Raw genomic sequence first — 24,354 nt, 5'->3', positions numbered from 1 at the left:
ACCCCCCCCCCCCCCCCCCGGATCCAGCGATGGCGCAGCCGCCCTGCACATCTCGGGTCTGCGCATGACGTCATGTTCGATCCTCCTCATAGAGAGGACCGGAGATGTGCAGGGCGGCTGCGCCATCGCTGGATCAGGGGGGGGGGGGGGTAATGTATTTAGCGGCGATCGGGGGGATCAGAAGTAATCAGGGGGATGCCGGCCACCATTGCTAGCTAGCCTAGTGCTAGCTGAACATATTACAACTACACAATCACTTAAAATTCTAATGGGGGATTTCGGCTGCAAACCCTCCGGCGTGCGTAACGCCCAGCAGGTTAAGTGACAGGACTGCTATCCACTTACCAGTGCCATGACTGGAAGGAGCTGGGAGGACATGCATCACTGAAGGTAGATACTAACTACAGAACAGTGCACTGGTTAAGTGCACCAACTTTGGTTTGAATGCTGGCCTACTCAGCTTGCCCTAAGTGACTGCAGCTCTCAAGTGCTTTGAGCCTGACAGGAGAACATGCTTTGCAGTGGGACAAGGGACCTGGACACAGAGAAGATGAGGACCAGGTAACGGGCAGTGCCAGGGGGGTAGCTACAGGGGAGCAGCGCCTGTGGCCGCAGGTGGGCTCAGAGCTATAACTCACTCTCGAATAAGGGGCCCATCCTTCAGATCAGGTGTTTTTGTGGCTACAACTGTTATGGGTGTGAAGACCCTGATGGCCACACTTGTTTTATGACCCTTGTAAGATGGGCCCCCAGGCTGTGAGGTTCACCAGGGGTAGGCAAGAGAAAAGGTGTGAACACTGGGGGGGGTCCCATGATTTGTACAGCGAGGAGAGGGCCAGCGCATACCACAACAGGCTGCATCTGAAATGATCAACAGCTCACATGTGCAGCACCTCTAATAAGCTATCTGCACACTTTGCATTCAAATCAGATGCAAATCATATGCATAACTACTATTACTTACCATGCAAACAGGAAACTCAGGAATACGGGCTGGGAGCAGCTAACCTGGTAGTTACATACTAGCAAAATTAGGAAAGGGGGGGGGGGGGTGTTGCGCATCCCTAAAAACATGCTGCAATTGACTACCTCCCTAGCGGCATTGACAGATTATCCGTCCATACAAAACATGCTTTGAACAGTATAAATGTGCATACACATCAATACTCTCCTGCACTGTATACTAGACCCTTGCTTAACACATTTTGGCAAGTTACAGGAAAAAAAAGTTATACAAATTAATTTTATCACTTTTTGCACAGAAATCCTGGGGAAATTGAATGCCAGGGAGGTTAATCACTCAGGCATGCACCACCTCTATTAGGCTGAAAATGCATGCCCTGTGTCCAAAACAAATGCTACATGTATTATGCTATGGAGGAACTTTGGCTTCCACTATAGTTTGCATGCAAAGTATAATATATTGGACACTTGCACCACGGTGAGGTAAACCTCTCCTCGCTGTCCATTAAAATGTAAGTTACACATTTTTTGCTTAGCTGCTTCCAGGGTTATACTCCTGATTTGTAGTTACACCACTGGGCAGAGCCATACTCACATAAGGCTTAATTTTTACCAGAGGGGGGCTTTAACTCTGCATTTTCCTGCTTCTACTAACGGCTGACACGGTACAGAACTCTACTACCAGAAACGTTTATAAGTCACTCATCTGAAGCAATTCATCAGATCAGCAGGTCTGACTTTCCTGTAATGTTCCTGATCTGCATATCTGACCCTGGAAAGTGAAAGCCGTGAAATGAGCACTTTTTAGAAAGAGCTGAAGGAGGCAGTTCCCTGTGGCTCTTTAATGGCCAGTGTACTTTAATAACACAATGAGCTGGAAGTCCTGAAAATAGCTACATCTCTGTACTAGAATTAGCACCCATAGAGAGAGACAAAGAGCCCCCACCGAAAGCTCACACTTTCCCAGCTCTGGATTTCAAGCTGCCAATGTGTGGCTGACATCTAGCATCGCCTTGTCTCAGGACCACAATCAAAGCATAAAAACTACCAATCGCTGTCTACGATTATCACGCTTCCATGTCAAAAACCCTGCACTAAAACATTTTTTTTTTAAAGTATACCTTAAGATAAGCAAAGAATGCAGCCCAACATGTACCAGAGTCAGTAGTAGTAGTATGTAGTTACCATTTTTAAAGAGCATCTGTAAAAAATAAACCTTGGAGGGGTTTAGCCTCTGGATCCTAAAGAGGATTCCCCCATCCTATTCTGTCCCTCCGTTCCAGCGCTGTCAGCCTCTGAAAATCTATTGGGGCTCCAGGGTCATAACAATCCTGTGTGAGTCTCGCGCAGGCACAGTAGCGGCTTTTGCAGCTTAACTAGTTCTGCCTGAGCCCGAAGCAAAGCCGCTACTGAGCCTGCCCGAGACACACACAGGATTGTTATGATCCTGGAGAGTGGCACCGCTGACATTTTCGGCGGCTGGCAGCACTGGAACGAAGGAAGAGAGAAGGATGGGGAAGCCTCATTAGGATCCAGAGGCTCCCCCCTCCGAGCTAAGTATCCCCCAGGAGCACTTTTTTTTTCTTGTAGATTCTTTTAAGTCTTTCCCTTTATAAGATTTTTCAGTCTTTTCCTAAAATAGAGATTATACATGCAGCTAGCACTTTGCTCGCTGCGTGTTACCTTCGATCGCCGCCGATCCGCCGCTACCCGCCACGTTAGAGGGTGCCCCCCTCCCTGAGACCCCGTGTGCTGCCTGGCCAATCAGTGCCAGGTAACGCTGAGGGGTGGATCGGGACTCCCTCTGACGTCACATGGCGACGGGGGAAGCCCTAAAGGAAATCCCGTTCAGAACGGGATTTCCTGATGGGCCTGATCGCCGGAGGCGATCGGAGGGGGTGGGGGGATGCCGCTGCTCAGCGGCTATCATGTAGCTAGCGCTAGGCTAGCTACACGATTTAAAAAAAAATAAATTAAAAAATAGTGCTGCGCTGCCTCCCTGGTGGATTTAATTGACCACCAGGGAGGTTAAAGAAGCTCTGCAGGCAAATAATTTTATTACTGCAAAAAATATTAGGCATTACAACCTAGTGATTCCCAGTGCAATGCCTGGAAAATGTGCTTGTCAAGAAGGAAGCAGCAGGTTCTGTCACCTCACATAAGCAACAGTGGCTGTTTACCCATGTCTCTGGAGAGCCATGCCGTTAGTAACTGGAATCACAGTAAGTGTTTTTTTTTTAAGCGCTGGCGATTTTAGAAATCGCCCTAAGGCTCCGCTCCCTGCACACTGCAAATTCATTTTGCGATTCCAATTCCGATTTGTAATTCCAATTTTCCTTGAATGCAATCAACAGAAAAACGGAGGAAAAAATGCAGCATGCAGTAATAATTAAAAATCAGAATAAGAATCGGATGTAAAAACCGATTAAAAATCAGAATCGGAATCGCATGCAGTGTGCAGGGAGCCTAAAAGTGCTAAGAGTGCTTGTGCTTACAAAATCACTTCTCTAAGCTCAAAGCGCAGGGAAAAGCGCTTTGAAAAAAGCTGAATAAATCGCTCTGTGCTTGCAATAGCAATTTATAATGTGAACAAGGCCTTATAGTTTATTTTTCCCTAGATCAGGCCACTTACTAGCAAAATGCATTGTGGGGGATGATTATGTAATTCTCAGCATTTCATTTAGCAATATAGAGGCAGCTAAACATCTCCCAGTAACTTCTAGTACACCACACACATTCCCTCCTTCTCTGACTGATTGCCAGTGGAAACAAGGGGGAGGAGCCTGAAAAAAGCCCCATTCCCAGAATCATTTGAAATTAACATTGTCTGCAATTTATTTTGGGAGAAGGGTTATTGGGTTGGAGTTCTGGCAAGGTATATCTATCTATCTATCTATCTATCTATCTATCTATCTATCTATCTATCTATCTATCTATCTATCTATCTATCCCATTTGGTTAGCTTGTGACTGAGGATTGAAAAAAAATATTTTTACACTTCTGCCTGGAGAACCTCTTTAGGAATCAAGTATCAATGCGGAAGGAGTGAATGGATTAGTTGTTGCTTGCTGGGCTGCTTTACACCACACTGAATGGCAATGATGATTAAACCGTTTCTCACCTTTGATCATGGCTTGTGGTGGAAGCTGTTCCATAAGAGGGCTCTAAAGACTTTCTAGACAGCTCTTTCCCATTGTGATGGCTATGATGGGTGTGCTGATCAGCGGGTGAAATGTTAATACTCTCTTTTTTGGCTGCAGGAAGAAAATGCTTGTGAGATTTTTTGTCAGTGCGGCTTAGCGGAGGAAATGGTGGAACTGGGGGAGCAGAAGTGAGAGAAGGTCTTGAGGAGGCGTGAAAAGAAGGAGCAGCTTCTGAAAGGAAACATGGAGACAGGAAATGAATGGAAACATAAGAAATGAATGTGAAGTGCTATTCTCAGTGACCTACTTGTGGAAGTAAAGCCTTCGTCTTCCTCCTCAGCCAGGGTGTTCAGCTCCCGCACAGGCTCTGTAATCAGGCGCACAAGAAGAGAAATGAAGCACTGCAATCATATGTATAGAGGGTGGAAAGACTTAGATAAAGGAGAAGATGGGAAAAGCAAGAGTTACCTGACAGGAAGTCAGAATATACACTTTTAAGATAACCTAAGGAAGAGAACATGGAGAGGAGAGACCATAACAAAGAAGAGTCAGAAAGCAGCAAGAGAAACAAACCAGCTACCCCCCATCTTCTTATGTAAACAGAAATTCACTTACCTGGTGTAGTGTACTTATACTTAAAGGGCCCCTGAACAGTGCAAAAAAAAATATTTCTGGACTTACTTGGGGCTTCCTCCAGCCCCCCGTAGCCCACGAGGTCCCCCGGCATCCTCTGGGTCCCTTCCCTGGTCCCACTGGTGGCTCCGGTAATCCGGCGGATTTGGCTGAACCGAGCATGACGCTTCCGGTGACCAGCGTGATGACACGCCGAAGTCACCGGATTACAGGAGCCACCAACGAGGCCACGGATGGGACCAAGAGGATGCCGGGGGCGACGGAGGGCTGGAGGGAGCCCCAGGTAAGTCCAGGTTTCTTTTATGCATTGCTCAGGGTCCCTTTACAACATAACGACCGCGTCACTCCAATGGGCGTGATCACGGCGGCAGCCCCAGGACCGCCAAACGACGATTGGCGTCAAGTCCTGGGGCTGGGTTTTACAGGAGATTTGTTCCGTCTTCATTCTCCCAGCGGCGCACCATCTATTTAGCTATTACAGCGCTGTGATCTACAACAGCGCTGTACTAGTGACAGGTGTGTGACACGGCTGTCCCCCTGGGGGACACAGGAGCGATCGGCAGTGATAGGCTGAAGCGTATCACAACCGATCGCTGTGATAGGCAGACGGGGGGAGGGGAATAAAAATAATGGGAAAAAAACACATAAAAATAAAAATAAAGACATAAATATTTATTTAAAAATAAATAAACATCTGGGGGGTGATCTGACCCCACCAACAGAAAACTCTGTTGGTAGGGAGAAAAGGGGAGGGGGGGAATCACTGGTGTGCTGAGTTGTGCGGCCCTGAAGTGAGGCCTTAAAGCTGCAGTAGCAATTTTTGTGAAAAATGGCCTGGTCTTTAGGGGTGTAAAGCCTGTGGTCCTGAAATAGTTAAAGCAAACCTGAAGTGAAAATAAACTTATGAGATAATGAACTGTATGTGAAGTACATATAACAAATAGAACATTAGTAGCAAAGAGCAAAGAAAAAAAAAGTCTCATAAATTCCATTACAGAAGAGTTAGAAAAAAACAAAAAAACTTCAGTTGTTACCTATGCAAAAGAGCTATTCTATTTGACCCACTGGATGAAATACGGTCCTGTTTTCTGAAGCACTTAAAGAGGAACTCCAGTGAAAATAATGTAGTAAAAAAAGTGCTTCATTTTTTACCATAATTATGTATAAATGATTTAGTCAGTGTTTGCTCATTGTAAAATCTTTCCTCTCCCAGATTCACATTCTGACATTTATTACATGGTGACATTGTTACTGTGGGCAGGTTATGTAGCTGCTTCTAGCTGTTTTGGCTGTTAGAGACAGCTGTAAACAGCTAATTCCTGTCTGTGAACATTGTTACATTGTGGCAGTTTGCCCAGAGTACCGTGGTATTCAGAGCTTCTTGTGGGAGGGGTTTCAGCACAAAATCAGCCATACAGCGCCCCCTGATGGTCTGCTTGTGAAAATCATTATATTTCTCATGTAAAAGGGGGTATCAGCTACTGATTGGGATAAAGTTCAATTCTAGGTTGGAGTTTCTCTTTAAACAGCTAAGAAACAGTGAGAGACATCTTGTGATAGGGTTTTACTGCAGGAAAGTTCAAAGGGTCACTATTTCTGCTTTGTTTTATAGCTTAAAGAGAACCTGTACTGAGTAAAATTATTTAAAATAAACACGAGGTAACATCAAATGAACATTACATAGTTACCTTGCCATCAGTTCCTCTCAGAAGCTCACCATTTTCTTCTTACAGTGATCCCTTCCAGTTCTGACAACATTTTGTCAGAACTGAAATATATCAGTTGCTGTCAGTTATTTATCAGTTGCTGTCAGTTATAGCTGAGAGGGCAACTGATGTGCCCGGTAATGTCTATGTTTCCCTAGGGCTCAAGTGGGCGATGTTACAGTTTAACAGTGTGCTGACCAGAAAGCTGTTATGAGGTAATGGACATTTTAAAAATGGAGGACGTAGAATTTCATCGATCACAGTGGACAAACAGGACGCGGGACAGGAGAAAGACACTGAGGAGTAGACTACATGGAAGGTAAGTATGACTTGTGTATGTTTATTTTTACTTTTTATTTTTAGTTCAGGTTTTCTTTAAACAGAGTGTGGTTTCTAAACTGCAAATATGACAGAATGATGCAATGTTATAAAAAAAACGCTATATGACTGAAAATAAAAATATGAGAGTCTTTTCTTTGCTACTAATGGTCTATTTATTATCTGTACTACACATACAATTCATTATATCATAAGCTTTTTTCACTTCAGGTTTGCTTTAAAGAGTAACTCCGCATTGGTTAAAGCGATAATACATGTTACAGTGCAGCACAAATCATTTCAGATTTTGATTTCAGGAAAAAAAATTCAAACTGAGCTAAATGGAAACCATAGCAACAGTATACTGATGGGACTGGTAGGACTTCCCAAAGTTCTCATCTCTCTGTGCATTTGGTTCAGGGCTTACCCAGAAGTCTGAACATATCAGGATGCACATTTTTCTCAGTATCTATTCTCTAGGCTTACTGCAATGACCCATTCATTACGCAGGAAAGAAGAGTGCATGCTAGGGGAAAAATCAGATACACGCTGAGGATGCCCTATTTTTCTGTACATGCTAATCATGCTTATTCATCACTTTCCTAGAGCATTTCCTGGTCAGATCCAAAGCAATGCAGGTATGCCAGAGTAACACTGATGAGGATCAACCAATCCGAAACAATCTGTATGCATGTTGGATTATTATGGCTCTGTACAAATTAACAAGCTGACACATCGTTTAGCTTCTAAGGAAAACAATGGTTAATTTGCATATATTCAGCAGTGATACACTGGGAGACATCTCAAGCTCACTCCAACCTAAATTATCGCAAATACTCCACAGTTTGTTCAGATACCTGCAAATTGTATCAGCGGTGGATTTTTTTTTTTTTTGTGCAGTGGAGTTGCTATTGCACTTCAAAGAGAACCAGAGATGACTCAAACCAAAGCTTTTATACATACCTGGGGCTTCCTCCAGCCCCATACGCACAGATCGCTCCCACTCTGCCGTCCTCCGCTGCCTGGATCCGCCAATTGTCCACATCACAGGGGCTCCCTCCATATACCTACGCGTGCGGCTGCCTACTGCGCAGCCGTATGCGTAAGTGTATGGAGGGAGCCCCTGTGATGCGGACAATTGGCCACGTCCGCCGGAAGTGACGGGACCCGGGACCGGCGATAGAGGAAGCAGAGGATGGCGGCGTGGGAGCGATCCAGGCTTATGGGGCTGGAAGAAGCCCCAGGTATGTATAAAATCTTTTTCTATTTTTAATGATCGTTCCTCTCTGGTTCCCATTAAGTGTGGTTAAGGGGAATCTGAAGTGAAAATAAACTGATGATATAATGATTTGTATGTGTAGTACAGGTAAGAAATAGAACATTAGCAGCAGAGATATGAGTCTAATATTGTTTCCAGTACAGGAAGAGTTAAGAAACTCCAGTTGTTATCAATGCAAAAGAGCCACTGATCTCCACGATTTTCAAAGTCACAGAGAGCTATGTCTTCTGAAGCTTATTATCTCAAGTGTCTGTCACGGTATTTTTTTTTTCTGCAGAGGAAAGTTCAAAAGTTCACTAACCTGCTCTGTGAAATCATTTAGAATGCTGAGTGTAATGTGCAAACTGCAAATATTAGAGAATGATGCAATGTTATAAAAAACAAAAAAAACGTTATAACTGAAAATAAAAATATGAGAATATTTTCTTTGCTCCTAATGTTCTAGTAATTATCCATACTACACATACAAATCATTATACCATAATTTTTTTCCACTTCAGTGTCACTTTAAAGTTACTTAACCACTTGAGGACTGCAGTGTTAAACCCCCCTAAAGACAGGCCATTTTTCTGTAAATGGGCTACTGCAGCTTTAAGGCCTAGCTGCAGGGCCGCACAACTCAGCACACAATAACCCCCCCCCCCCCCCCCTTTTCTGTCCACCAATAGAGCTCTCTGTTGGTGGGCAAAGATCGCTCCCAGGATGTTTGTTTATTTTATTGTAAATATTTTTATTATTATTTTTGTAATAAAATGTTTTTTTTCTTTTTCCTTTAGCTCTCTCCCTCCCTCCCCTCCCCTCGCCAGCCAATCACTGTGTTCGCTGGCATAGACTTCAGCCTATGACAGCCGATTACCCCTGAGCCTCTGGAGGGACAGCCATGTCACACGCTGTCCCCAGTACATCGCTGCCGTAGATCGCAGTGTTGTACAGCCATAAAAGACGGCGAGCGGTGATCGTCAATGGGAGACTGAAGGCAGAGCGGAGCTCCGTCATCCAAGCGGGGATGCGCGCGATCCCCTGCAAAATACTCCACCAGGACTGTATGCCGATCGGCGTTAGGTGGCCCTAGGGGAGCCACCGCGTTCACGCCCATCGGTGTTACGCGGTCTTAAAGTGGTTAAAGCAGGATTGTCAGCCACGAAATCAAATTCCATTTACCCACTGCTCTGTGTTTATTATGCAGTCTGCATGCAGTCTACATTGCAAGCATTCCAATTTAATCATAAATGTTCCTGCTGTAATGAATCTTATCTCAGTCAGTCTGGTTCTATTCTGGTACATTGCAGAGGAGAGAGAAGTTTGTTATCTCCCCTCCCACATTCCTGCTCCTCACTAATTGGCTGAGAGCAGCTCAGTGTGACACAAGGCTGAGAAGGCAAATACACCCCCTTCGCAAAAGCTGCTAAAATACAATCTACAGTATGCTGTGCTCACGTGTGTTTACAAAGCAAGCTAGATATGACAGTGCAGTTTTTAGGAGAGAAAAAAGAGTAAGAAAGAGACATTAGGATTGGCTTCAGTCAGAGGCAATAAAGATGGAAAATGCCTGGAACAATTTTCTCTTTATTTACTACATAAAAATTCACTGAAATAAAAATACAATACAATCCAACAGTACAATCCAAATGTTTTTTTAAGTAGAACAAGTATTTATCTATTTATATATGTTTTTTTCCTGGGATAGCATGGCTGTCCCTGCTCCTTTAAAATGATGTTCTAATCAATTATGCATTGAAGGATCAGAGCCCCCTTTTATGCACAGATAAGTATACTTGTTTAAACCGAATCATATATAAAGCTAAACAGTTTTAAAACTAAGAATAACTAGCAGGGCCAAGCCGAGGCAGAGGCGAGAGAGGCTCTAGCCTCAGGGCGCAGCCATCATTCTCCTTTTGAAGCAGAGTAAAATGAGAAAAAGGGTATATGACAGTGACTGCAAGTCTTGGGTGCTGGAGGACCTTGTCCCAGCTCTGATTTCTAGCTATGCTAACACAAGGCTTTGTATGTAGAAGAACTGGATGTGGCATTCATACATTGCATATTATGTGTGTGGTGTTATTGCCCCTACATGAGAAAAAGGTTGATGGAGAAGTCGGTAGAAGCCATGAGAAGCAAATACACCTGCAGTGTCTGGCACAGTTCACCATATTACTGGTGAAAGTATAAACTGCTGAAGTAAGACATCAGTTGGGAAGTTGAAGAGCGGTTGGGTTGGATTCTTTATTAGCCAGTACTTACCTCTGGATGTTGGGCCCAGGGAACTGCGGTTCGGTCTATGCGGCTTCTCCTCCTCGTCCTCGTCATTGAAGTCATCCATGTCTGCAATGTCTGAAGGCTTTAAGCTCAGGAGACTGGCGATGCTCTGCATGTCATCATCTCTGGTATATAAACACAGGGAGAATTACGGTAAATGTCAAGCCGAGCACAAGACTAAACAAATGGAAACAAAGAACACCATAAAACCATTTATTTTCATTACATTTTATCCCACCTATAATGAGGTGGCCTGTGTGACCGAGGCACGGTAACGTCACGCATCTCTGCGATCTTATGCTTTGTATATGAATAGATAGCAGCATACTGTGATTCATCTCAAGTGTATGACAGCAGCAATTCCTTTTTAGTGTGTTTTCAGTCTTAGAAAATCCTCTGCGGAGGTTAAATAAGTACATCTATCGGCAGAAGTACCCAGGGGCGTAACTACAGGGGAGCAGACCCTGCAACTGCAGGGGGGCCCAGAGCTGTAAGGTGGCCCCAACTACTTAACTTCCTCCAATAAAGGAGTCCACGCTTCAGAACAGAGGTTTATGTGGCTGCACTTGTTATGGGTGTGAAAATTGTGATGACCCTTGTAAGATGGGCCCCCAGGCTGTGAAGGGCACCAGTGGTAGGAAAGGAAAAGGGTGTGAACATTGGAGGGCCCTATCAAAGTTTTGCTGGGGTCCATGATTTGTAGTTACACCCCTGTAAGTACCCATAGGAAGAGTATGAAGATTATTCATTATTATTTCTATTTCCTAGGTATCAATATTTTACCTAGCAAGCACTCTAGAGCAGGGGTCTCAAACTCAATTTACCTGGGGGCCGCAGGAGGCAAAGTCAGGATGAGGCTGGGCCGCATAAGGAATTTCACACAAAAAAGTCCTCAAATGTCATTATTAACAGTTTTAATTATTTCTTCTGAACATGAAGTATCCTACCTTATAGTTTGGTTCAGTGCTCCCATTACAAGTAATCCGCCGTGTCCCCTCCGCAAAACGAGGCCTGCAGAGCCCCAAATCGCCCGGTGGGCAATCCGCCAGCATTTCCTGGAAGGGGCAGAGCTTTCAGCTTCAGCTCTGCCCCTCCTGACGTCAATCGCTGCGGATCGCCGCCTCTGCCCGCCCCTCTCACTCTTCCTTCACAGAGAGGGGCGGGGAGAGGTGGCGATCCGTGCGGCGATTGACATCAGGAGGGGCAGAGCTACAGCTGGAAGCTCTGCCCCTCTGCGCAGTCGTGGAGGTTTGCCCGGGGGATTTAGAGGCTCTGCAGCCCTCGTTTAGCGGCGGAGATGCGGCGGATTATTTGGGAGCACTGAAGCAAACTATAAGGTAAAATAGTTCGTTTCCGTGGCTCTTTTGCTGGCGCAGGCCACAAAATATTGTACCGAGGGCCGCAAATGGCCCGCGGGCCGCGAGTTTGAGACCCCTGCTCTAGAGAAATTCCTCATTAATTAACCTCCCTGGCGGTATAATATGTGCGGCTGCGCGGCCGCGGGAGGGTTTTTTTCAAATTTTTTTTTTTAGCATGGAGCTAGCCTAGCGCTAGCTACATGCTTCCCCCTCCCTGCGGCGTCCCCCCGTAGTCTCCTTGCCCATAAGGAAATCCCGTTCTGAACGGGATTTCCTTGAGGGCTTCCCCCGTCGCCATGGCGACAAACGTCGTGACGTCATCGACGTCGCAGGGAATCCCAATCCACCCCATAGCGCAGCCTGGCGGCGATTGGCCAGGCTGCGCAAGGGGTATGCAGGGGGGGGGGCCTGTATCGCGGCGGGATGCAGCGCATCGGCGGCGGCGATCAGATCAAACACGCAACTAGCAAAGTGCTAGCTGCGTGTTTGAAAAAAAAAATGATGTAAATCGGCCCAGCAGGGCCTGAGCGGCACCCTCCGGCGGCTAACCCAGTGTCACACAGGGAGGAGGTTAAAGGACACCCGAGGTGAAAATAAACTAATGAAATGAACAATTGTATCTATCCTCCTTCTCCTAAAAATGACCTTTTAAGATATTCATAAGTTGTATTTTATATTTAAATCTACGTTTTAAGTTTTTACTGTTTTATTGTTTTTGCTCAATGACACATTCATTGAAGTATGCCAGAGCTAAAATCTATGAACTATAGACCCCTTTTATCTCTTTCCTGCTTTCAGAAGCCATTTTCTGCCAGAACAGTGTTGTATAGTTGTAATTTCTTATCATTGAGGGTCACACTGTAGTCTGACCCAGTCCTGACTCAGACAGGAACTGCTACTTACATAGCTGATGTTTAACTCTTCCAAACAGAGAAAGCAAAAAAGGAACACAGCATAGTTATTTCTGTGCTAAGCACTGTACATACACACGTCTAATGTCCCCTCGGGTATCCTTTAAAGTGGAACTGAAATAAACTAAAAAAATTTTTTTTTAAAATTAAGAGTTTCACTTACCTGGGGCATCTGCCAGCGCCCTGCAGTCGACCTGTGCCCACGCCGTCCTGGATCGATCTCCTTTCCCCCACCGCGGCTCCCTTTTACGCAGTGGAAGCCGACTTCTAAGTCGACCACCACTGGGCCCTGGTACGTGTTCCCATAGCCAGGAGCGTCCTGCACAGCCGCAGTACGAGAAAATCTCTACTGCGCCTAGTGGGTAGTGTGAACAAGGACGCATGGGGCCAGGGCCGCACAGACGCAGCACACTCCAACTGCGTGAAGTGAAAGTGAGCTGTGGCAGGCGGCCAAAGCATCGGTTAGTGGTTGTGTGGGCACAGGGCGGCTGCAGGGGGCTGGCAGAAGCCCCAGGTAAGTGAAACGCTTTTTTTTCCATTTCTGCTTTAAAGAAACTGAACTAATTACTGCAATCAGTCACCACTCAGCAGTAAAAAACAGGCGTAAGACAAGCTAGATCCCCACGCTGTTCTTATAAAGTGGTAGAGGCTGAGTTATTACATCGGCAAGAAGATAATTGCCAAAAAACTGCTGTTTTTACAAAAAATGTAATGGCCCTTTCCTGGAGATCTGCTGTTCGACATTTTTTAGTACACAGTACACATTTTAGAATTTTGGCTAAGACATTCAGGAACAATCAGCCTACTCAAGGAAAATCTAAAGTGTGTACGTAGCTGTACAACCACCATTTGTCTAAAGGTCAGCACATTGGGACATTTACCAGTATTTACTTAATAATACCAGTTGCCTGGCTATCCTGCTGATCCTCTGCCTCTAATACTATTATACATAAACCCTGAACAAGCATGCAGCAAATCAGGTGTTTTTGACATTATTGTCAGATCTGACAAAATTAGTTGCATGCTTGTTTGGCATGTTATTCAAAAACTACTGCAGCCAATTGGATCAGCAGGACTGCCAGGCATCTGGTATTGTTTAAAAGAAAATTTATATGACAGCCTCCATATCACTCTTGTTAAGGTTGTCCTTTAAGGGCCAATACCATCAAGAACTACTGAATCCCTCAGATAAGAATGAGCGACTAAATAAAAATTAGGTGAGGAATAATATTTTCTTCTTATGTTTGTGAATTGAAGCCCTTTTTTGTATTTTGTATTTGTGTGTTGTATTGGGGTGATGATATTGATGGGTTAAGGATGTCTTGGGACAGATGAATTATGTTTTAGTTAGTGTGATACAAGCCTTATGATAAACAATTTATATCTCTAAAAGTTGTGGAGGTATCAGATGCTACATTTTTTTTTAGAATAAGTGGATTAATTATAGGACTATTTTAAGTGCCCTAAATGTAAATCTGCCACTTCATTCTAAAGCTGAGTACACACGTACGATAACGATCGTTCGAAAACGAACGATAACGACAATCGGAGCGATAATCGTGCGCTCCAAATTTTCCAACGATCGTTTTTTTGGACGATAACGACCATTATCGTTCAATCCGACCGATCCAACCCGGCGGATTTTTTCGAAAGATAATCGTTCAATCGTTGCAGTGTGTACAAAGATCGTCCGATAACGCATGTTCTTATTGCCTGTCATAACGTCACTTCCGTTTGCGCACGCATTTTTTAATCGTTCGTCGTTCAGTACTTTATACTTCTATCGTTCACGTGTGTACACAATCGTTCATTACGAACGATCTTTTCGGTCTAATTTGAATATCGTGTAAACGTCACGAATCGTTCGTAACGAACGATCTTTATCGGACGTGTATACGAACCTTTAGAATGGTTTGCACAGATATAATCACTACATATTTAAAAGTGCACTAATTTCAACAACAGCATCCAGTGCATAGATATTTGTACATGGCGTAGTGCACGGTGGCGTAGTGGTTAGCTCTCTCGCCTTGCAGCGCTGGGTCCCAGGTTCGAATCCCAGCCAGGGCACTATCTGCAAAGAGTTTGTATGTTCTCTCCGTGTCTGCGTGGGTTTCCTCCGGGCACTCCGGTTTCCTCCCACATTCCAAAAACATACAGATAAGTTAATTGGCTCCCCCTAAAAATTGGCCCTAGACTACAGTACTTACACTACATAATATAGACATATGGCAATGGTAGGGATTAGATTGTGAGCTCCTTTGAGGGACAGTTAGTGACAATATATATATATATATATATACACTGTACAGCGCTGCGTAATATGTCGGCGCTATATAAATACTTAATAATAATAATAATAATAATGTGTAATCTGACCATTATAAGGAACCTGCCTGTCATTGAGAGTGTTTCCACCGAGACCCAGGTGGAATCCGTCGCTTCCGGGTCTTGGCGCTTGTTCCCTGCTGATGCTGCTGCTGCAACACAGGCTGATAGGCGGATGGCGCGTTCCCAGTAAGCCCTCAGCAGATGTAAACAATAGTCAACTGACCACAGTCAGCTGACAGCGCGGTGTCAGCTGACACCTAGGTAGGGTACCGCTGTGTGATTGGATGTGCGGATTGTGGCCGGCCACTGATTGGATGAAAGTTGTATTTAAGCCTGCAGAGTGCTCCCAGTCATCGCCCATGATAAGCATAGCTGTGGCTAGTTGCACACTCACATTGTTGAATTACTGGATCTCATTCTTGTCTGCTGTTATTAACCATCGCTTTGATTCCTGGATACTCTTGCCTGTTTCCTGGACCGACCTCTGCCTGTTACTGGATACTCTTGCCTGCCGCCTGGACCGACCTCTGTATGTTAACTGGACACCCTTGCCTGCTGCCTGGACCGACCTCTGCCTGTTAACTGGATACTATTGTATGCTACCTGTACCGACCATTGCTTGCTACTGGACGATCTAGTTATACTTGAACTAATCCTTGTCTGTTGCTTGAATAGCCTTGCATGTGGACCTTGCATGAACTCTCTCATATATTGCCTGGATCATTCACTGGCTGTTCCTGATACATCTGTCATTACTGGCAATAAACGCTGAGGGCCTCATCCTCCTGAATTAAGGTAATAGCCCTGTATGATACCTTTGAACTATTGAACTGTGTTACTTGCTTCAGTGGGGTTCTGGTGGGTTATTGTCCTCTCTATTTCAGTCTGTATGCCTTGCACGTTAAGACCTGGGTGTAACCGTAGTCAGGAGACAAATAACGTGTCCTGTTCATGCAGGAGCTTGTCTATAGGTGAAGACCGTGGGCCGGGCTCAGAGAAGTGGCAATAGATTGGGGCATAGAGACTGATTGGGGACATAACCTGTCAGGCCTTACAACCATCTTGTAATTTTAGAAAATATCCAACCAGATTCGGATATCTGAAAGTAATGGACCTACCCCTTCCCCTGAATGTTTCCAGCGACTGGTTAGTTTTAATTAGCATTGCATTTAATTTCCAAGTTATTTATTAACTAACGTTAGTTCCTCCCCCACTCCCAAATTGGACCCTAATTTTATTAAATAACAGGGGTTTAGGAGATTGTGGGACACCAGTATTGTAGGGCCTTATTTAGTCTGTGACTTGATATGGGACAAAGAATGCCACCCTATAATCTCTTGCACTCCTGCCATTGAAAGAAGGATCCTCATCAGATATCCCTCACTCACTGTTCAAACAATATTTAAAGATATGAACTATTAAGGGGTCCAAAAGACCCAGTTGTATGTTGACTTAGTAAGCAGGTTGTTTGCACGGTAATTTGGGTGAAATCCTGGTTCATGCAAGTCAAATGTAAAGAGTGAGAAGCAGCGTTAAGACTTACGTAGCTTTGCCTTCTCGTATCAAAGTACAGGCAATAGTGACGCTAAGTGTCGCTGACACGACCTTGACGGAACGCGGAGTGAATGTTAGCTTCACTTCCCGAGGAGGAGCTGAGATGGCAGCAAACTTCCGAAGGTCAATGGGAGCCACGGCCAAGAGCTTCTTGTGACCCCGGGACTCCTGCAGTTGAAAAAAGAAAATTACAATGGATCATAAAATATATCAAAAAGTGGTGCTGTCTGTACAGAAATGTGAAAACATGTAAATGTGTGGGCTTAATGATGATGATCAGAGGTGATTCATTCTTTCTACATTAATGCTCCTTAAAGGGGCACCATTGCAAATTAATTATTTTTCAGATACTGTCATAAATGATTTTTTGCAAGATTAGCAATGTTTAAATTGGCTGGTAAAAACTAATCTGAACATTGATATGTCTGAGGTGACAATTTCCTCACCAGCTGAGTTACCGACATCCAGCTAACTTTTACTGACGTGATTACAACTGTTAGCAGATATAATAGAAAAAACCGAGAGCCCAATATGGTGTAGTATGTTAAAGACAATTGGTAAGTGCTTTAGTGAGAGAATTTATACTCACAAACATGGGTTACCATTCAGGCAACCACTCAATAGGCAGGTGAGGAGATTAGACCTGTCCTCACTCAGGATTAAGAAGTCGCTCTCTGTAGTAAAGAAACAAGAAAGCTGAGGCGCTACACCTGCTATTGCCGAAATTCTGTTTTGTCCCCACGTTTATTGCCTGATGAAGCGGGCTGGGCCTGCGAAACGCGTTGCACTGTTTTTGGGGTACCGTATTATAAATGTATTGATTTATATGAAGACAGGATCTCGTGTCTGCTTTTGGGAGGCAAGCCCACCACTTCCTCCAAGCAATTTTTAAAAATGTTATTGACTTTTATCCTGCTGGCGCCTCTGTTCTACATACAAATACAACTGTTAGAAGGCTCATTTGGCTGTTATGTCATTACCTCCCCCTCCCTGTGAGGATGAGATGGTAATCTCCCTCCTCCCCTGCTGCTGGTTGTAGCTCTGTGAGTAACGCTGATCTCTGGGGGGACAGTGCTCAGCCTAGCTGGCTCTGCTCTGTGATCTTTGTGTGTTTGCAGGCGACCCCCGGACATCAATGCTACAGAGCTACAGCCAGCAACACTGGGAGGAGGGAGATTGCTATCTCAGCCTCACACTGGGGGGGGGGGGGGGAGAGGAAGTGACATAACAGCTAGATGAGCCTGCTAACAGTTGATCTGGATGTCGGTAAGGCCTTGTTCATATTACCAAACGCAGATGGCCTTGCGATCAGAGCGCAACAAAAACGAACGTCCGCCATCTGCGTTTGCAGCCGCGTATTTTGGGAAAAAATGCGTGCAGCATGCGTTTGTGGATCGCACTGGTCTGGAACGCATGCAGTGTGAACATCAGACAGTGCAGTCTATGCACTTCTGATGTTGTGCATGTCTGCCTCCTGCACCGTTGACGAAATCCGGACGGCAACGCGTGCAATGTGAACGAGGCCGTACTCAGCTGGTGAACAGATTCTCACCTCAGACATATCAGTGTACAGATTAGTTTTTACCAGCCAATTTAACTATGTTAAACATAATCTTGCAAAAATCATTTATGCCAATAACTGAAAAATGATTAATTCGCAATAGTGCCCCTTTAAAGAAAAATGTACAAGCATGTGATTGATTTTCTAAGACTGTGTCAGGCTGATCATGATCATGTGGTCAAATATCACTGCTTTTCAGTTTTAGCCTATAGAAGGAAAAATGACAGTTGATCACGATTTTAATGTGACCACCACAGACTTCAATACTGATCAATTACTTCTCCACAATTTCTCCTGTACAATAATTTATGCAGCATATTTTCCTGAAAGATGGCTCAAACACACTTGAAACAGTGCAAGAGAAAAGAAGAATGCATACATTTGCAGTAACTAGGTGGAAAAGTGAACGATACCCTGTGAATGGATGTAATAACATTGGTTTAGTGAGGTTGGAGAATACTGCAGAACGCAAGTGATCCAGCTGCTTTTCAAAGATGAAATTCCAGACAAAATAGTGTCTTCATTTTATATAGTGTGGTAAGAGGTTAGTGCCTCTTTTAGATGTTTATTTTGGTCTTGAGTTTCCATTTGCAAGAACTTCCCTCACCTCCTGTCAAGGCAGGAAATGAGGAACATTCTCCAAAAGTGACAATCACTATCATGTATGTATAAAGAAAAAAAGTTGCAGACTGCCTGTCTATTTTATTATTGCTGTCTCTCATTTCCTGTCCTCAGGACTATACGTTTTCACTTCGGAGCAGTGCTTTTCAGCGCTGCTAGATTTGGGCGCCGCCGTAGACTATAATGGGAATCAGTCTATAGCGGCGCTCAGTGAGTAACGTCGGTGCCATCAGAAGACGGAACCAAAGTTGCTTAAAAAACACAATAATTCGGCCTCCAGCAATCGCTGGAAGCCGGATTACAGTGGTGTGAAAAACTATTTGCCCCCTTCCTGATTTCTTATTCTTTTGCATGTTTGTCACACTTAAATGTTTCTGCTCATCAAAAACCGTTAACTATTAGTCAAAGATAACATAATTGAACACAAAATGCAGTTTTAAATGATGGTTTTTATTATTTAGTGAGAAAAAAAAACCTCCAAATCTACATGGCCCTGTGTGAAAAAGTGATTGCCCCCCTTGTTAAAAAATAACTTAACTGTGGTTTATCACACCTGAGTTCAATTTCTGTAGTCACCCCCAGGCCTGATTACTGCCACACCTGTTTCAATCAAGAAATCACTTAAATAGGAGCTATCTGACACAGAGAAGTAGACCAAAAGCACCTCAAAAGCTAGACATCATGCCAAGATCCAAAGAAATTCAGGAACAAATGAGAACAAAGTACTGTAATTGAGATCTATCAGTCTGGTAAAGGTTATAAAGCCATTTCTAAAGCTTTGGGACTCCAGCGAACCACAGTGAGAGCCATTATCCACAAATGACAAAAACATGGAACAGTGATGAACCTTCCCAGGAGTGGCTGGCCGACCAAAATTACCCCAAAAACGCAGAGAAAACTCATCCAAGAGGCCACAAAAGACCCCAGGACAACATCTAAAGACCTGCAGGCCTCACTTGCCTCAATTAAGGTCATTGTTCACGACTCCACCATAAGAAAGAGACTGGGCAAAAACGGTCTGCATGGCAGATATCCAAGGCGCAAACCACTTTTAAGCAAAAAGAACATTAAGGCTCGTCTCAATTTTGCTAAAAAAAAAAACCATCTCAATGATTGTCGAAACTTGTGGGAAAATACCTTGTGGACCGCCGAGACAAAAGTTGAACTTTTTGGAAGGTGCGTGTCCTGTTAAATCTGTCGTAGAAGTAACACAGCATTTCAGCAAAGAACATCATACCAACAGTAAAATATGGCGGTGGTAGTGTGATGGTCTGGGGTTGTTTTGCTGCTTCAGGACCTGGAAGGCTTGTTGTGATAGATGGAACCATGAATTCTACTGTCTACCAAAAAATCCTGAAGGAGAATGTCCGGCCATCTGTTCGTCTACTCAAGCTGAAGCAATCTTGGGTGCTGCAGCAGGACAATGACCCAGAACACACCAGCAAATCCACCTCTGAATGGCTGAAGAAAAACAAAATGAAGACTTTGGAGTGGCCTAGTCAAAGTCCTGACCTGAATCCTATTGAGATGTTGTGGCATGACCTTAAAAAGGCAGTTCATGCTAGAAAACCCTCAAATAAAGCTGAATTACAACAATTCTGCAAAGATGAGTGGGCCAAAATTCATCCAGAGTGCTGTAAAAGACTTGTTGCAAGTTAGCGCAAACGCTTGATTGCAGTTATTGCTGCTAAGGGTGGCCCAACCAGTTATTAGGTTCAGGGGGCAATTTCTTTTTCACACAGGGCCATGTAGGTTTTGAGTTATTTTTCTCACTAAATAATAAAAACCATCATTTAAAACTGCATTTTGTGTTCAATTATGTTATCTTTGACTAATAGTTAATGGTTTTTGATGAGCAGAAACATTTAAGTGTGACAAACATGCAAAATAATAAGAAATCAGGAAGGGGGCAAATAGTTTTTCACACCACTGTATATCATTCCCCCACTATCCATGTCGGCCTGGAGGGGGAATAGTAATTAACACGGCCCGGACTTGTGCAGGAGCAGGATCAGCTATATACCGGCTGTATCCTACGCCAAAATCTAGCGGCGCCGTTTTCATATGTATGCTTTCACTTTAAAGGCGCAAAACTCTATGGCAGTCAAAGGAAAAGGAAGTGAGGGAAAATCTCTTCAATGAGACACAAACATAAATACAAACCTCCGAAAGTTTCTAAGCCCTTTCTGGACTACTCAAAACCAAAATAATAATAAAAAAAAATATTCCTGGAACCGGGGTTTGAAAACTTGCTTTTTTATGCAGAACGAATGCTCGGACATTTTTATTTGAATTTTAGGTAGTACAACTATCGTAGTACAGACATTAGATTGCTTCTTAATCCAGCTGCTATTGGTCAGACATGGAGACAGCCATCTGATGTTTGTCTGCACCCTTGCAGTAGAATCTGACTTTCTTTGCTAGGATATCACTGCTGAGTTAAGGGCCTTTTTCCACTAGCCTGTGATTTGCGATTTGCTTCTGATCGCAAATCGCAAGGTACATTAAACTAATGGAAACTGCAGCAGCAATTTCCATTAGTGCGATCCGATTGCGATGCGATTTTGGTCAAAGCGCAATCGTCGTCCTGCCGCGTTTTGTATGCGATTGAGCTGGACTATAATGAGTATAGTAGCTCAATCGCAATCGCATGGTGGAAATTGAAACGCGATCGCGATCAGAATCGCGATCGCAATCGCATTCCATAGTGGAAAAGAGGGTTGGTTAAAAAAATTGCAGAGGAAAATAGCAAAATGAAGCTCTGTTAACAAAGGATTGGATATTTGAAATGTGCACAGCTTCATGTTGCTGCTCTTTGCTGTACATCTCCTTCAGGAAAGCACTTCCCTTGAGCTGTAGGCTTCCTCTTTGTCCACTCAAAAAGCTGGCAACTGAAAGTTATAGAAACTTTTTTAATTAAGCTCAGCTGTAAGATTTAATTAATCATTTAACCTCAGCTGGACAGAGCAGCAACGCAAATCTACAAAATGATTTATTAAGGGCAACGGAACAAATTAAATTGCATGGGAAATTACACTATAACATTGAGATCCCACAAAGGATAACGTCACTTAAGCTATATGGCATTGTAGCACAACAGCATTAACATGCACATAGGACATCTCATGAGGATATGAAGGAGTCTTTGACTTCCATTGACTTTCACTCAGAGTGGATGTCTCTTCACACAAGTCTGCCACCATTTCACTCTTCACCTGTATTCCCTTATTTTGGGATCAAGTATGCTAAGTGACTTGGGAGCTACTTACAAAACAAACTGTGTGGAAGGGTGAGCAATGCATCCTAAGAAGAAAACTCAGAGATAATGGGAGCCCAGGTGGTACAGTACATCACAAAGTATATAAAAATAAAAATGAGGCCAAATGAATACTCACAAAGGGAGGTTGCATAGGGAGCAACCAACCACTGGAGCAGGTGGAGATGCACAAACCCGACTCCGCTCCGAGTGGGTGGTGATGGTCGCAGTCTTGGAAAGCAGTAGTGAGGTTCTGACGTGTGGCATCAGCCACAGTGTAACCAGACTTTGCCCTCACAAGGAGGGAAACAAGCACTAAGGGGGTAAGAGGCACCCATAAGTTTATAAAATGGAGTTAAAAACTGAAGAGAAAAAGGGGGAGGTGGCTTACCTCAATAACGACAAATTCATGTATATAAATATAATGAATTTTTAATAAGCACAGGTAACACATTTTGTGGTTCTCAGCCCACTTCCTCAGGACAAAGTGCCGAAGGCTTTCAAAAGCCTGGTACAGAATGCTCAGTTTCATTTTTTAGTGTCAAATTATGATCTGCGTCTCAGCCTTGGTTGAGTATATGCAGGTCTAGTTGATGTAGATGAAACACATTGCTCACAATTACATAGGAGAGTGAATGAAGTTAGTCGCACAGTTACTTGACTTTACTAATGAATCAAATTAAGTGAAGGTCTGTTGTAGCTGAACGGGGGTGTGTGACAGTGAAAAAGTATCTGTATATAAGGGTTATTACTATTGGATCTATATAGCGCCAACATATATCGCAGCACTGGACATACAATGGAGGGTTGTATAGAAAAGTGAAACGTTGAAAATGACTATTTGTTTAAGACCCCTGGCTGCTTCTTGGTTGTTGCCTCAAATTCCTTGCCAGTTGCTTTGGTCTTGAACCTTCAACTCTGTTTGCTGCTTTAAGTCTCTACACTCTTCTGTGTTTGCTGTGAGAGTCTGCCTTTAATGTTAAAGGCCAGGGTCACTGGTCTGAACATCCTCCTTTTTGGTAAGTTGTTAGGTGCCAAAACTACAAAGGTTTGCACAGTTAGGAATCCCAGGTAGATCTGTGAGATCTCCTGATGCTGCTAGGATCTGGTCACTGACCATGCTTTAGGGCAGCCTCAAGACAATGTCCCATCGAGCTTCTGGATTCCTGGAGCTCACTGAAGCCCTGAAGATCTAATCGATCCAAAAATGTGAAGGATCGATTTGGGGAAGCAAAGTGGTCAAGGGATTTTGCATTTACTCTGTAAGTGCTGTAAAGGAATCTAGTAGGCCTTTAATATGGAGGTTAAAAGTCCTCCAATTTTGCTTCAGTTTAGTCCAGCCTGGTATCATGGGCTTCAATATTGGGCTTCAATATTGTGTTTGTCCTTTTTCAAAGCATCGGTTATGGAATCATACTGCTGCTCTTAAGTGCCCACTTGACTGCTGATATCATCATTTTAAGGATTTGTGGAATTAGATTAGTTTGATTAGAAGCGTGGACAATGCAATAACACTGGCTGCAGTTCAAAAGGCCGGTGTCTCTTTGCTCTGAAAAGGACGTGGCCGAACCTTGTGGAGAGCCTGAGTCCATCATGGCTGCCAGCTACTTCCTTCCTATTGGCTAGCAGCACCTGAAGAATCTGATTCAGGGCTTGGTTCGGGGCTCAGAGAGATGGCCTTCTTCTCTTTGTCATCTCCCCCTGGTGCCGGGTGAGTTTAAGGCGTTTCTGTTGCTGAATGCCTGCTTAATAGGTCCCAAATCCACAGCTCAGAGTCGGAGCTCAAAGCCCGGACATCCATCCTGAAGCGCGCCACACCTCCTCAATTTTCTTTTGAAACGTTTCCTTGGCATCAAATTGAAGATGAGCATATATTTTTCATAAACTAATAAAACTTCTCAGCTCTAATATTTAGTATGGGGTCTTTGTACTGTATTTTGTTCAATGAAATAAAGGATGTAAGAATTAGCAGACTGTCACATTTTATACAGCATCCCATCTTCCTGGGAAGCGGGTTGTAGTATTACTTTATTACTAGCAAGTGAACCATTCATCACACATCTTGCTCAGCTAAGTCTGCTGTTCAATTTCATTCTGTCTTTTGCTTTACTGGAAACATATGAAATAGCAAAATAATTATGACTGGAAAGATGAATATTAACACAAATAAGACATTTCAATGAAAAATTGTGACAGTGTGACCTCCTGCCTCCAGGCCACCAACCCATCCACAGTCACATTAGCTGTGTCATGACAGAACTCATTTTAATGGCCTGGATAAATGATTTTTTCATGAGTGTTTCAGATATATGTTTACATGAAATGATCAGGAATTCAATATTTAATGGAAAAAGGTTGACCTTAGCTTCCTCACTGGCTTGTGTGGAAACTAAAATTAGCAGTCCTCATGCTCCAGGAGTCAAATACAAAGACAGCTGCAGAAGGCAGAGCTGTAGGCGATGTG

General features: G+C 43.8%; 1 protein-coding gene across 5 annotated transcripts in view; it reads right to left on the bottom strand.

Moving 5' to 3' along the window:
• EHBP1L1 (EH domain binding protein 1 like 1) overlaps positions 1–24,354 on the bottom strand; it is a 181,563-nt gene that overhangs the window by 41,259 nt on the left and 115,950 nt on the right. For 2 of the 5 annotated variants that reach the window (XM_068260656.1, XM_068260660.1), the window contains exons 5-9: positions 16,442–16,620; positions 10,284–10,423; positions 4,575–4,610; positions 4,414–4,473; positions 4,085–4,337 (exon numbers count right to left, since the gene is read on the bottom strand). In XM_068260656.1, the coding sequence (XP_068116757.1) occupies positions 4,085–4,337; positions 4,414–4,473; positions 4,575–4,610; positions 10,284–10,423; positions 16,442–16,620 (668 nt within the window). The remainder of the gene's footprint in view (positions 1–4,084; positions 4,338–4,413; positions 4,474–4,574; positions 4,611–10,283; positions 10,424–16,441; positions 16,621–24,354) is intronic. The other 3 variants (XM_068260658.1, XM_068260657.1, XM_068260659.1) reach the window with 3 other exon arrangements.

Source organism: Hyperolius riggenbachi, chromosome 11 (genome assembly GCF_040937935.1).
Source record: "Hyperolius riggenbachi isolate aHypRig1 chromosome 11, aHypRig1.pri, whole genome shotgun sequence".
Taxonomy (NCBI): Eukaryota; Metazoa; Chordata; class Amphibia; order Anura; family Hyperoliidae; genus Hyperolius; species Hyperolius riggenbachi.
Note: the sequence above shows the minus strand (reverse complement) of the source record. Positions and strands in the feature narration are given on the sequence as shown.